The sequence below is a fragment of the Miniopterus schreibersii genome (genome assembly GCF_964146895.1).
Source record: "Miniopterus schreibersii genome assembly, chromosome: 12".
Taxonomy (NCBI): Eukaryota; Metazoa; Chordata; class Mammalia; order Chiroptera; family Miniopteridae; genus Miniopterus; species Miniopterus schreibersii.
In genome coordinates, this window is record NC_138112.1 from 34,181,696 (window position 1) to 34,193,840 (window position 12,145).

Genomic DNA, 12,145 nt, shown 5'->3' on the forward strand with positions numbered 1-12,145 from the left:
AAGAAACATACAAAATAGTGTTCAACTTCATTAGTCTGCAGGGAAATTAAAATTAAAACTGCAAGGAGATACTACAGCATACCCACCAGACAGGCGAAAGTACGAAAGACTGACAAGGGTATAGGACAAGAGACCTGATACATTGCTGGACTGAAAGGAGGTAAACGGTCACAACCACTTTGGAAAGCTTTTGGACACAATCTGCTAAAGCCGAAGATATGCATAGCCCATGACTACGTAATTCTTTCCCTAGGTTCATATATAATAGAAATGAGAAAAAAAGAGAAAATTTCATTAAGAAACATGTACTATAACATTCATGGAAGCAGTATCTGTAATAGTCCTAAACTAGAAATTACTGAAATGCCAAAAGCAAGAGTAAATTCATATTCATACGATGCAATATTACTGGCAGTAAGAATAAACTAAAACTACATTACATGCAGGTAGGGATGAATTGTATAAACAAATGTTGAAGTAAAGCCAGCGCATAAAATGTATATATTATATGATTCTATTTGTATAAAGTTCAAAATTAGGCAAAACCAATGTTTGGTATAGTAGCCAAGGCAGCAGTTAGTCTGGCTGAAGATGTACGGAATGGAAGGGAGAGTGTGGAAGCTTCTGAGATTCTGGGGTCCTCATATGCTGTTTCTTGATGAAGAGGCTGCTTTCGTAGGTGTGCTCACTTTGAAATTTGAAATGTAGTGTGTGTGTGTATATTTGTATATTTGTCTGTATGAATCAACTTCAAAATACTTCAAAAAAAATTTTAAGTTATATTAGCATATGTATAGAGATGACCGAGCACATGAGGAAGGGAGGAAACCGTAAATGCAGAGGCCAGACGGCTGGCAAGGTGTTTTTACTTACCTTTGTCCTGCAGTGCAACCTGCTGCTTATGCAGTAACGCCACCTCCCGTCCCAGAGCTTTCTTTTGTCTTTCCAGTTCATTTCGAAGCACCAAAATTTTTAATTGCAGGCACTCACTTTCTTTTTTCTAAATGATTAAAAGCACAGGTAAATTTATTAATATGAAAGTCCTGGCTGTGAAAATTATACATTCATAATGTTTCCAAATGAATAATGGTTTAAATCACTTTAATACTCCTTGAACTTATCTGTCAAGTAACTTAATTATCAGCACCCGTAATTTTAACGGAAAGAGTACAGATGTAAGCAAAGAAAAAGAGAATAAATAAATCTAAAGTCTAGGGACAGTTCTGTCTAAGAACTCGAAAGACACTACAAAAGATCTCAAGCCTCTTTCCTAACATCACAATACAATACGACAAAAATGAGTAACAGAAAAGAAATGATCCATACGTTCATTGAAATCCCAACAAATTATTTTGTGGATATCAACAAGCTGATGCTAAATTTATACAGAAAGGAAAGAAACCCCAGAAGAGCCAACTCAATGCTGACAGAGAAGAGTAAGCTGGAGGACTAGCATTACCCAACACCAAGACTCACTATAAAGCTCCAGTAATCAAGGCAGTGTGGTAAGGACAACATGAATCAGTGACACAGAACAGAGAGTCCAGAAATAGGCACCCACAAAATAGAGTCAACTCATCTTTGACAAAGCCACAAAAGCAATTCAATGGAGTAAAGATCGCCTTTTTACCAAATGGTGCTGGAACCACTGAACAGCCACATGTGAAACAAAACAAAACAAAAAATTTAGATACAGACCTTTCACAAAAATTAACTCAAAATGGATTACAGATCTAAATGTGAAATAAAAATTATTGTACAACTTCTAGAAGATAACACTGGAGGAAATCTAGGTGACCTTGGGGTTGGAGATGATTTTTTACATACACCACCAAATGTATGATCCATAAAGGAAGAAACTGATAAGTTGGATTTCATTAAAATTAAAACTTATGCTCTACACTTAAGATGGCTGCAGGGTGGCCGGGTCCTGATTGAAGAAAATATGTGGAGTGGGCTGCTACCTCCTGGCCTAAATGGAAGAGATATTGAGTGTAATTCTGAAGATTAAGACACATTAGAGAGCCCTGAACTTAATTTCCAGGAAGATAAAAAAGATGGGACCATTTTGAAAACAGATTTCCCTACAGATGGACCAAAAAAACTGAAGCAGAGGCAAAGTAAATGCATCTGAACTGCCTTCTGGAATTTCCTTACATATGTTGAATAAATGTCAAGAATTGCACAAAAAAAACACTCTGAACAGAAAACCTCAACTTCAGGATTCAGAAGGAAAAAAAGAAAAAGCTCCAGGAAAGGTAAATTGAAGAATGAAGAAGAATCTCATAGCGAACAGTCCTGCAATGAAACCCAGTGGAAGGAACTTACTCTGTATTTTAGAGTCAATGACAGGTTGAACCCCTGTTTAAAAGCAAAAAACTAGGAAGTACAGACCAGGCTGTGGAATAGCGGACACTGAGGCTGAAGAACTCAGCAACCAGCTAACTACCTGAAAGCTTGGCATAAAAACTGCCAAAGCGATTGCCTGCCTTATCTTTGTAAAGTCAAAAAGGAAGGTGAAAATTCACAGGTTGCTTGAACAAAGAAGAAACTTGCATGGGGATTTGAAGCAAAGAAGAAATGGGAAACCAAAAGCAACATGGGATATATGCAATTTGCAAGGGTTCTTCAAGACATTGTATTTTTTCTTGAGTTTTTATTTGAGTCTTCAATTGCTCAATTGACTAAAAAGATATTCCTGCTTATGTTAAATATGTCAGGAAATTGATAGAAGTAGAAAAAATAAGCATAAAATTTGGGAGTTGATTATCAAATCTTTTCAGTCTTTTTCTAGAGTCCATCTTATTGAAGTGAATGGAATAGACCATTCTGTTACTTGTACAAGGAATCTATGCATACAGGCAGGAAAGAAGATAAGATTATATTTATTTGTTTATTTATAGAGGCCTACAGTACAAAATCAATTTTACTTTTCATCCATTTGATATAGCATAGCCAATGAGTTCCCTGTACTTACTTTCTTGTCTGTACTCAGCGTAACTGCACTTATTCTGGAATTGTGTTTTTTTAAGACTGGCATTTGTATACAATGGATTAGTCATAAGTGTAAGAAGTCTCAATTGATACTGTCTTTACAAATGACTTTATCTTAATGTTATAAAAGTAATTATTGATTCGTTATTGGATGCAGTAGAGTTGATACTTCAAAGTCACATAATAAAAGCAATTGGTTCATTTCAGTGTACCTGCAGATAAAATATTGTAATTAAAAAAGGACAGAATTTAAAAAAAACTGATGCTCTACAAAAATCACTATCAAGAGAATGCAAAGATAAGCTACAAGCTGGGAGAAAATATTTGAAAACCACTTATCTGATAAAGAAATGTTATCCAAAATACTCTAAAAACTCAACAATAAAACAACTCAATTTCAAAATGGGCAAAAGCTCTCAACTGTCACCTCACCAACAAATATATACAAATGGCAAGTGAGCATATTGAAAGATGTACAACATAATGTCATCAGGGAATTACAAACTAAAACAGTAATTAAATACTACTGCATACCTATTAAAACAGTAAAAATCCAAACCACGGACAATACCAAATGCCGGCAAGGATGTGAAGCAACAGAAACTTTCATTCATCATTGGTGGCAATTCAAAATATGTACAGTCACTTTAGAAGGTGGTCTGGCAGTTTCTTATAAAACTAAGCATAGGCTTACTATATGATCCAACAATTGCCCTCCTAGATATTTACCCAGATGAACTGAAAACTTATGTCCAAACAAAAGAAACTGCACATGAATGTCTACAGCAGTTTTATTCATAATTACCAAAACTTAGAAGAAACCAAGATGTACTTCAATAGGTCAACAGATAAATAAACTGGTATATCCGAACAATGGAATATTATTCAGTGATAAAAAGAATGAGCTATGAAAAGACACGGAACCTTAAATGCACATTACTAAATAAAAGAAGCCAATCTGAAAAAGCTACATACTGTATAATTCCAACAATATGACATTCTGGAAAAGGCAAAACTATGTCGACAGTATAAAGGTCAGCAGTTGTCAAGGGTTCTAAGAGAGGGGCGTGGGGAGATGAATAGGTGGAACACAGGATTTTTAGGCCAGGGAAAATATTTTGTATGATATTGTAAGGTGGATACATGACATTGTGCATTTGTCAAAACCCAGAGAATGTACAACTCAAAGAGTGAACCCTAGTGTGAACTATGGACTTTAATTAATAATATTTTATTAATACTGATTAAACTATTGTAACAAATGTACTACTCTAATGTAAGATGGTAACAAACAAATTGTGGGGGAGAAGAGGAGAAATGGAAAGTTTCTGTACTTTCTGCACAATTTTTCTGTAAACTTAAAACTACTCTAAATAATAAAGTTTATTTTTTAAAGTGATGGAACTATACTTCCAAAAAAGTCAACTTTACTGAATTTAATAAGGCAAATCTCAGACACATTCTACCAGAGACACAATCAATTTTACTAAATAAGTTTGTTAACTTATCTTTCCATAAAAATATTTTCCACTTAAACCTATAAAACCATGCTTTGAACTTTATTCAGACTCCCTTTTAATCCAAATACCTTGCCAGAACTTGCCTCCAGATAAAATCTAAAATCCTACCCCCACAATGAATATATATGTGCTTACATATGTTTGCATTCATACACAATTACTGCATTTTAAATGGACGTGCCCCTTTCTCCTGGTGTTTATCAACAGTGTCAATAATACACTTTCCTTGATTTTCCATGACATAAATCTTAACAGCAGTTTGGCTGTACCTAGTAAACTCTTGTCTCTGTTCTAAAATATATACTAATTAAAACTGTAATAGAAAAAAAATCCATTTATTAAATAAACTGAACAGGTTACTAAGCTATGGGATAAGATGGTAGACAACATTAAAAGAGTCAGCATCTCCATTTGACTCACATACAATGAGGAATCACGGACATTCAGCGAGGTGAGTAATGGTATGGTCTTACTGAAGGAATGGGCAAGGAAAATGACTTTTGGCAGTTGTGTGTAAAGTACTTTATGGCTATCATTTCTCACCCAAAATGCTTTCCTTCCTCGGCTCTGAAATACTGATTCTAAACAGATGACATGATCTGTTAAAGACATTCAAGCCAAGAAAACAAGCAGAGAAGCTTATTTCCAATCATCATTATTCTATTTTACAGAAAAACTCTATGAAATATGACACGTTCCTAATCAATTTCTCCTGAATAAAGCAAACTTTAATGAAGGGCCTACTATGTGCTTCCAGATGAATAAGAAATGGTTTCTGCTCTTTAAGAGCTTGGATCTCATGGAGACAAAGGCCATTTTACCCTGCCAATCCACTGTAAAAACAAAGACAAAAGTCAAATAGATTGCTTATCATTAAAGAAAAAAGAACCAAGGAGCAATTTGCATTTCTTGTCAATAATGTGATCAGGAAGCCCTAGGGTGTTTTTACATCACTGAGGAAAGAAATATGTAAATTCTTAGGAAGCAATCTCTTTTCCATAAAGAGATAAGTGTTCAATTTCCTTAACTTGAATTTTTCTACAAAATATATAAACTGAATTCTACCAGGGTAGGGGGGGGGAATAGAAAGGAAATAAAAGGACCTCTTCAGAGAACACAGGGATATGCCAATCTGCTCTATTCCAAGGTACACACACAAATTAGGAAATGTTTTCTAAATCAAAGAACTAAGGGTACAAGTTAATCTAAATACTATACTAATACAGGAAGGCGTGTGTATAGTGTGTTTGTGTTATGGTCCATGTGCAGAAACTGGACCATTTACAGAAATATATCAAGTCATTCAAAGCCAGGATTGTTGGCTTTAATTTCTGATGAGTAAACAAACCCTGCCCAAGTGGGATCTGGTTCTGATCCTTTCTAATGCCTCTAAGGCAACTGCTCAAATATCTTAATGTTCCATAAGTATCTTCTAATGGGTTTCTGTGTTCTATTTATCTGTTTACTCTAAGTATAGTTTATGTCACATGTGTATCTCCAATGAATCATTTTTAATTGGATTTTAGTGTTTTTATACAACACTCTCTGATATGAAAATCACTGATACATTCACCTATTTGCAAGCACACACATTCCTAATATGGGTCTTTACAAAGACAATGATGGGCAATGTTAAAGATTCGTTTCAGAATGACAGATTATTAAAGGAAACAATTTTGTTCTCATAGATCACATTGGAACTGAAAAGCCTTAGGCAAAAGTTCTCAAAGCGTGGTCCAGAAAACAATAAGGGTTTCTGAGACTGTTTTATAGTCTGTGACATCAAAAATATTTTCATAATAATACTAAGCCATTATCTCCCTTTTTTCACTCTCATTTTTCTCTTGACTGTATAGTGGAGTTTTCCAGAGTCTGTAAGGTTTGTGATATCACAATAGATTGACTGCAGAAGTAAATGTGAAATTTTATTAGCTTTTATTAACCTAGACATTATCAATAGATATATCCTAAGTTCGAGTCTTCACACATTTTAAGAGTGTAAAGAGGTCCTGAAAACGAAAGGTTTGAGAATTGGGACATACTGATCTATATTAGTTTTCCCACCAAAAGTGAAAATAATTAATCTGAAAAAAAGTTGGCAGTTGTCCCATAAGTCAACAAATTTGCTTTTAAATATCATTTATAAGTTGTTTCTATTTCACCTATACCTACTCAATCACTAAGAAAGGGGAAAATTTCCTTAGAAGATATTTAATCCAATCCATTAATTTCATAGATTCAGTGGCACTATCAGGCCTAGAACTCAGGTCCAGCTAGGGAGATAAAGCAAAAAATATATCATAATAAAATGTATAGAAGTTCTGCTTCTGATATAAGAAAATGAGTACAAACTGGTCTTCCCATAAATAATAGCTATAAACTCTAGTTAAAATACAAAAAGATACTACTTGAGAATCAATGGCTGGCAGATTTTGGAGGAGACTCAGAACCTGGTGTAGTCAATCAACACAGAGAGTGAATTCCCCCTCTTCTGTGGCTTTGCCCTGAAGGTGTCTGCAGTCAAACTCCCAACAGAAAGACAACTATCTTTCTGGCCAGAGGAACCAGGGGGAAAAAATAAGGCAATCAAGACAACCAGAATGGAGGAAGCCAAGAATAAGCACCCCAAATTCGGTTTAAATTCAATCTGAGTCTCTGACTGAATGCTATACCGCACATGCATGAGGCAAACATGCATGTTTGCTGTGCGTACGGGTAAAAGTACTAAACTAAAATCTGAGCCAATGTTTATTGCAGTTTGAACCTAACCAAGTTAACTACCTGCTAAAATAAAAACATCGATATTCTTCAGAGCAAAGTAACAAAATCCAGAGATTCCACAAGATTATATACACACTGTCCGAGATACTACGTGATATTAACCAATATATGAATGGCCAGGAAAATGTGGCTTACTCTCTAGGGAAAAGACAACCAATATATATCAACCTTGAGATGATCCAGATGTTTGAAATATCTGACAAAAACTTTAAAGCTACCATTTAAAGATGCTGAGTAAGAATAACTAAAATATTCTCATAATGCATAAAAAGATAGGAAATCTCAGCAGGGTACTAGGAAATATTAAAAATCCAGGAGACTTGTGCTTCTGGTCAAGATGGACTAGGAAAAAGGAACACCACCCAAATAATTTACCAGGCTACTACAATCCTAATACCAATCTGATAAAGTAATTTAAAACACTGCATTCCAATATCCTTAATAAAAAATCTAATAAATATAGACACAAAAACCCTTAAATTATTACTAAATTAAATCCAGCAAGATACAAAAAAGATTATATATCATAATCAATTCAGCTTTATTCCAGAAATGCAATGTTAGTGAAACATTTCAAATTAAATCAATGTATTTCAGTGTGATAACAGAATCATGGAGAAAATCACATGATCATGTCAATAAATGTAGAAAAAGCACTTGACAAAATTCAACATCCATTCATGGCAAAAACTCTCAGAAACTAGGAATAAGAGGGAACTTCCTAAAACCAATAAAGGGCATTACTAATATTATAGGTATTTAATGGAGAAAGAATGAAATGTTTTCCCATATAATCAGGAACAAGGAAAAGGATTTCCACTTTTATCACTTTTATTCGACATTGTAAATGTATGTCTTAGCTACTGAAATAAGGCAGAAAAATTAAATAAAGCACATAAAGCAGTCCAAGTTTGCAGGTACAATGGTTTACATAGAAAATCCCCCAAAATCTACAAAATAACTACCAGAATTAAAAAGTTAATATAACAAGATTGCAAGATAAGTTTAATAAATTGTATTCTTATATAGTAGCAGCAAACAAATGAGAAACAAAAATTTAAAAACAATCCCATTCGCAATCATGTCCCAAAAAACCCTCCCATAAAATACTTAGAAATAACTCTAACAAAAAATGTCCAAAATCTCTACAGTGAAAGATACAAGATATTATTGAGAGAATTAAAGAAAAATCTAAATAAAAGAAAAATCTAAATAAAAGGATTGTAGAATTGGATAGTTAAGATATCATTCTCTACAAATTGATCTACAAATCCTTATCAAAATTCCAGCAGGCTTTTTTTTTTTTTTTTTTTTAAGAAACTGAGAAGTTGATTCTCAAATTCACTTTGAAATAAAAGAACCTAGAAAACCAACAGGAATTTTTTAAACAGAAATACAAAGTTAAAGAACTTACCCTCTCTCATTTTAAGACAATGAATCTATAATAAGAGAGTACACAGTATTTGCAAAAGATAGACATACCGATCAATGGAACAAAACAGATACCCCAGAAATAGACACACACATATATGATCAGTTGATTTTAGATAAACATTACAAAACAGTTAAATGGGGAAAGACTGTTGAACAAATGACGCTAAATCAACTGTATATTCATACAGAAAAAAATTACCATACTTTACTCATACAAAAGACTAATGTGACATGGGTCAGAGATCTAAATGGAAAGCCCTGAACTATAAAACTTCTAGAATAAAACACAGGAGGAAATTTATGTAACTTTGGGTTAGGCAAAGATCTCTTATAAAAAACACAAAGAGCCCGACCGGGTGTGGCTCAGCGGTTGAGCGTCGACCTAGGATCCAGGCGATCGGGGTTCGATTCCCGGTCAGGGCACATGCCCAGGTTGTGGGCTCGATCAATGATTCATCATTGATGTTTCTGCCTCTCTCTCTCCCTCTCCTGTCCTCTCTCTGAAATCAATAAAGGTATATTTTTAAAAAAACGAACAAACAAAAAAACACAAAGAGCCCTAACCATAAAATAATTCTTTTATCCTCCCCTGAGGATATGTTAACTGATTTGAGAGAGGAAGGAGAGAAAGAAGCGTCCATCGGCTGCCTTCCATTCACACCCCGACCGGGGATCGAACCCACAGCCTTTTTGTGAAGGGAACTTTATAGTAGATAAACCTGAAAGACACTACATTAACATAGTGACCACATTAATATAAGTGGTGATTTGGCATGGTGATTTCATAATAGGAAAGAATGAGAAACTGTCACAGATCCAAGAAGCCTAGGACGACATGATGACCAAATGCAATGTGGTATCCTGGACTGGATGGTGGAACAAAACAAGGACATTAAACTTAAAGCTTTGTCTAATCAGGAAACAACATCAGGTAAGTCCCAATCACGGGATATTCTACAAAATGCCTGACTAGTAATCCTCAAAACTGTCAAAGTCATCAAAAACAATGAAAAGCCTGAGAAAATTTTTACTACCATGAAGAGTCTAAGGAAGGGTGACTACTAAATGTAGTGTGGTTTCCTGAATGGGGTCCCAGAGAGAAAAGGGACATTAGGTAAAAATTAAGAAAGTCTGAATAAAGGATGAACTTAGTTAATAACAATTTCTCAATACAGCTTCATTAACTATGAAAACTGCTCCACGGAAGATGTTAATAACAGAGAAACTGGGTGGGTGTGAGGTACACGGGCTAATTCTCTGTACTATCTTTGTAATAATTCTATAAATCTAAAACTGTTGCAAAATAAAAAATTATTTATATTTTTAAAAAGACATTAGTGTAAACACTGGGAAAACCTGAAAAAAGTCCACAGTTAAGCAATGTATCGATGTTAGTTTCTTGGTATGATAATGTACCACGTCAAATATACCGTATCAAATGTAACGTGGTTATATGAGGTTAACATCAGGGGAAACCGAATGAAAGGTATATGGAAACTAAACTTTCTTGGCAAGTTTTCTGTAAATCTAAATAAAGAGGTGTTTTTTTTAATGGGCAAAAGTATTTTTTAATATTAAATAAAAATATTGAGACATGAATGACCAAAAAAGATATGAAAAATGTTCATCATAGCAATGTAATTATAAACAAAACTGAGAAAACACTACACACCCATTTAAAATTAAAATGACTGACCTTGTAAATGAAATGCACAGATCCTTGAAAGACATAAACTACCAAAGATCATTTAAAGTAGTAGACAACTTCAATAACCCTACAAGTATTAAAGAAATGAATTCCTAGTTCAAAACCCATAAAGTAAATTCCAGACCCACATGGCTTCACTGGAAAATTTTATACCAAACATTTAATAATAACTCCAATTCTACACATATTCTTTCAGAAAACAGAGGAGGGAATCCTTTCCAACTACTAGATATGGCCAACATTATCCTGAAAACAAAAGCAAACTAAGAGATTACAAGAAAACAAAACTATAGACCAATATTCCTCATGAATATACTAGATGCAAAAGTCCTTTTGAATTTTTTAGCAAATTAAATCTAGTAATAGCCATAAAAAGAATAATTCATCATTAACAAGAGGGGTCTTCCCCAGGAATGTGAACTTGGATTAACATTCAAAGATCAAAGATTTTTTTTAAAAACATATATCTCAACAGATACAGGAAAGGCATATGACAAAATCCAAAACATATAAGCAAAAATTCAAGATGACAACAGCAGAAATTTCATAAGAAACATAATTAAATGCAAAAAAAATTATGTTGGATATTGATGTAATGTGAGAAGATGTCAAATCTTTGAAAGTCATCAAGTATGAACCCAATTTCCTATAATAGAGTTAATTACATTTGATCTTGTAAATAATCTGCTTTCTTTCAGCATCATATAAGCCAACTGACTGTATTTTTAATTATGCTAAAATTAAAATTAATTCTTAAACACTGAAAATGTTTGGAGTGAAGTATGATTACACAGGGCCAATTTGGAAAGGGAATGAAAAAAAAAAAAAGATAATACTAAAGGTTTCTAATTTGCTACAGGTAAATCTTAAAAGCAGATCATCAACAACTACATGAAATGATTCCCTGAAAGGAGGAGACAAGTACACCAAAATTTCTGTCATCACTTGTCAAATGATATGGGAAAGTTGCTTCCTTTCCTCGGGACTCATTTTTCCTGTCCTTTTATAAGAGGAGGTTACACTAGTTCATTCTTAAAGTTGACAAATATTTATTGAGCACCTACTATGTATCAAACACCTTTCTAGACACTGGAGAATACAGCAGTGGGGGAGGGAACAGAAAAACTCCTTCCCCGACAGTTTACAGACAAACAAAATACACACGTAAGATATATAGCATGTTTAAGGATAATATATGCAGACAAAGCAGGGAAGGGGGCAGAAAGTACTGAGAGAGGTGTGGTTTAAGTGGGGTTATAAGGGGACTAGATGGTTTCTAGGTTCAACTTCAGTTCAAAAATCCAATGGCTTCCTTCTAGGTTGATTAGGCCGTGTAAAAACACACAGTGAACCTCTGAACCTGACCTCTTTACACTCATATATTCTATCACCGTGCTCTGTATGTCACCACTTATATTTAGAGAAATAGGATTAAACATACATTTCTCCTTACTGAGACAAAGCATATGCGGTTATTTAATGAAATAAGTAAGTTCCCAGTCTTGCCTTGGGAGAGAAAAATAAGAAAAATAAAACCTAGCAATTTCTCCCCAGACAAAGGTTCTAAAAATGTAGCATTTCTGCACAGTATGGGCAGGATTAAAAGTGGTTGCTTCTCCTCCTCCAATATATTTGTGGTCTGGAAGCTGGTCCTTTATTGGGCCTAAGTTACAACATAAGTTATAACAAGAGGTGATTTAACAGCCTC

At 34.2% G+C, this 12,145-nt stretch overlaps 1 protein-coding gene and 1 pseudogene across 4 annotated transcripts in view; one reads left to right on the plus strand and one right to left on the minus strand.

The window, feature by feature from the left end:
* UVRAG (UV radiation resistance associated) overlaps positions 1-12,145 on the minus strand; it is a 242,905-nt gene that overhangs the window by 130,732 nt on the left and 100,028 nt on the right. For all 3 annotated transcript variants that reach the window (XM_081154782.1, XM_081154783.1, XM_081154784.1), the window contains one exon: positions 874-1,000. In XM_081154782.1, coding sequence (XP_081010908.1) covers positions 874-1,000 — 127 coding nt within the window. The remainder of the gene's footprint in view (positions 1-873; positions 1,001-12,145) is intronic.
* LOC308564885 (protein FAM204A pseudogene) lies at positions 1,946-2,728 on the plus strand (annotated as a pseudogene). Its single transcript has one exon. The product of its transcript is annotated as a protein FAM204A pseudogene (transcript).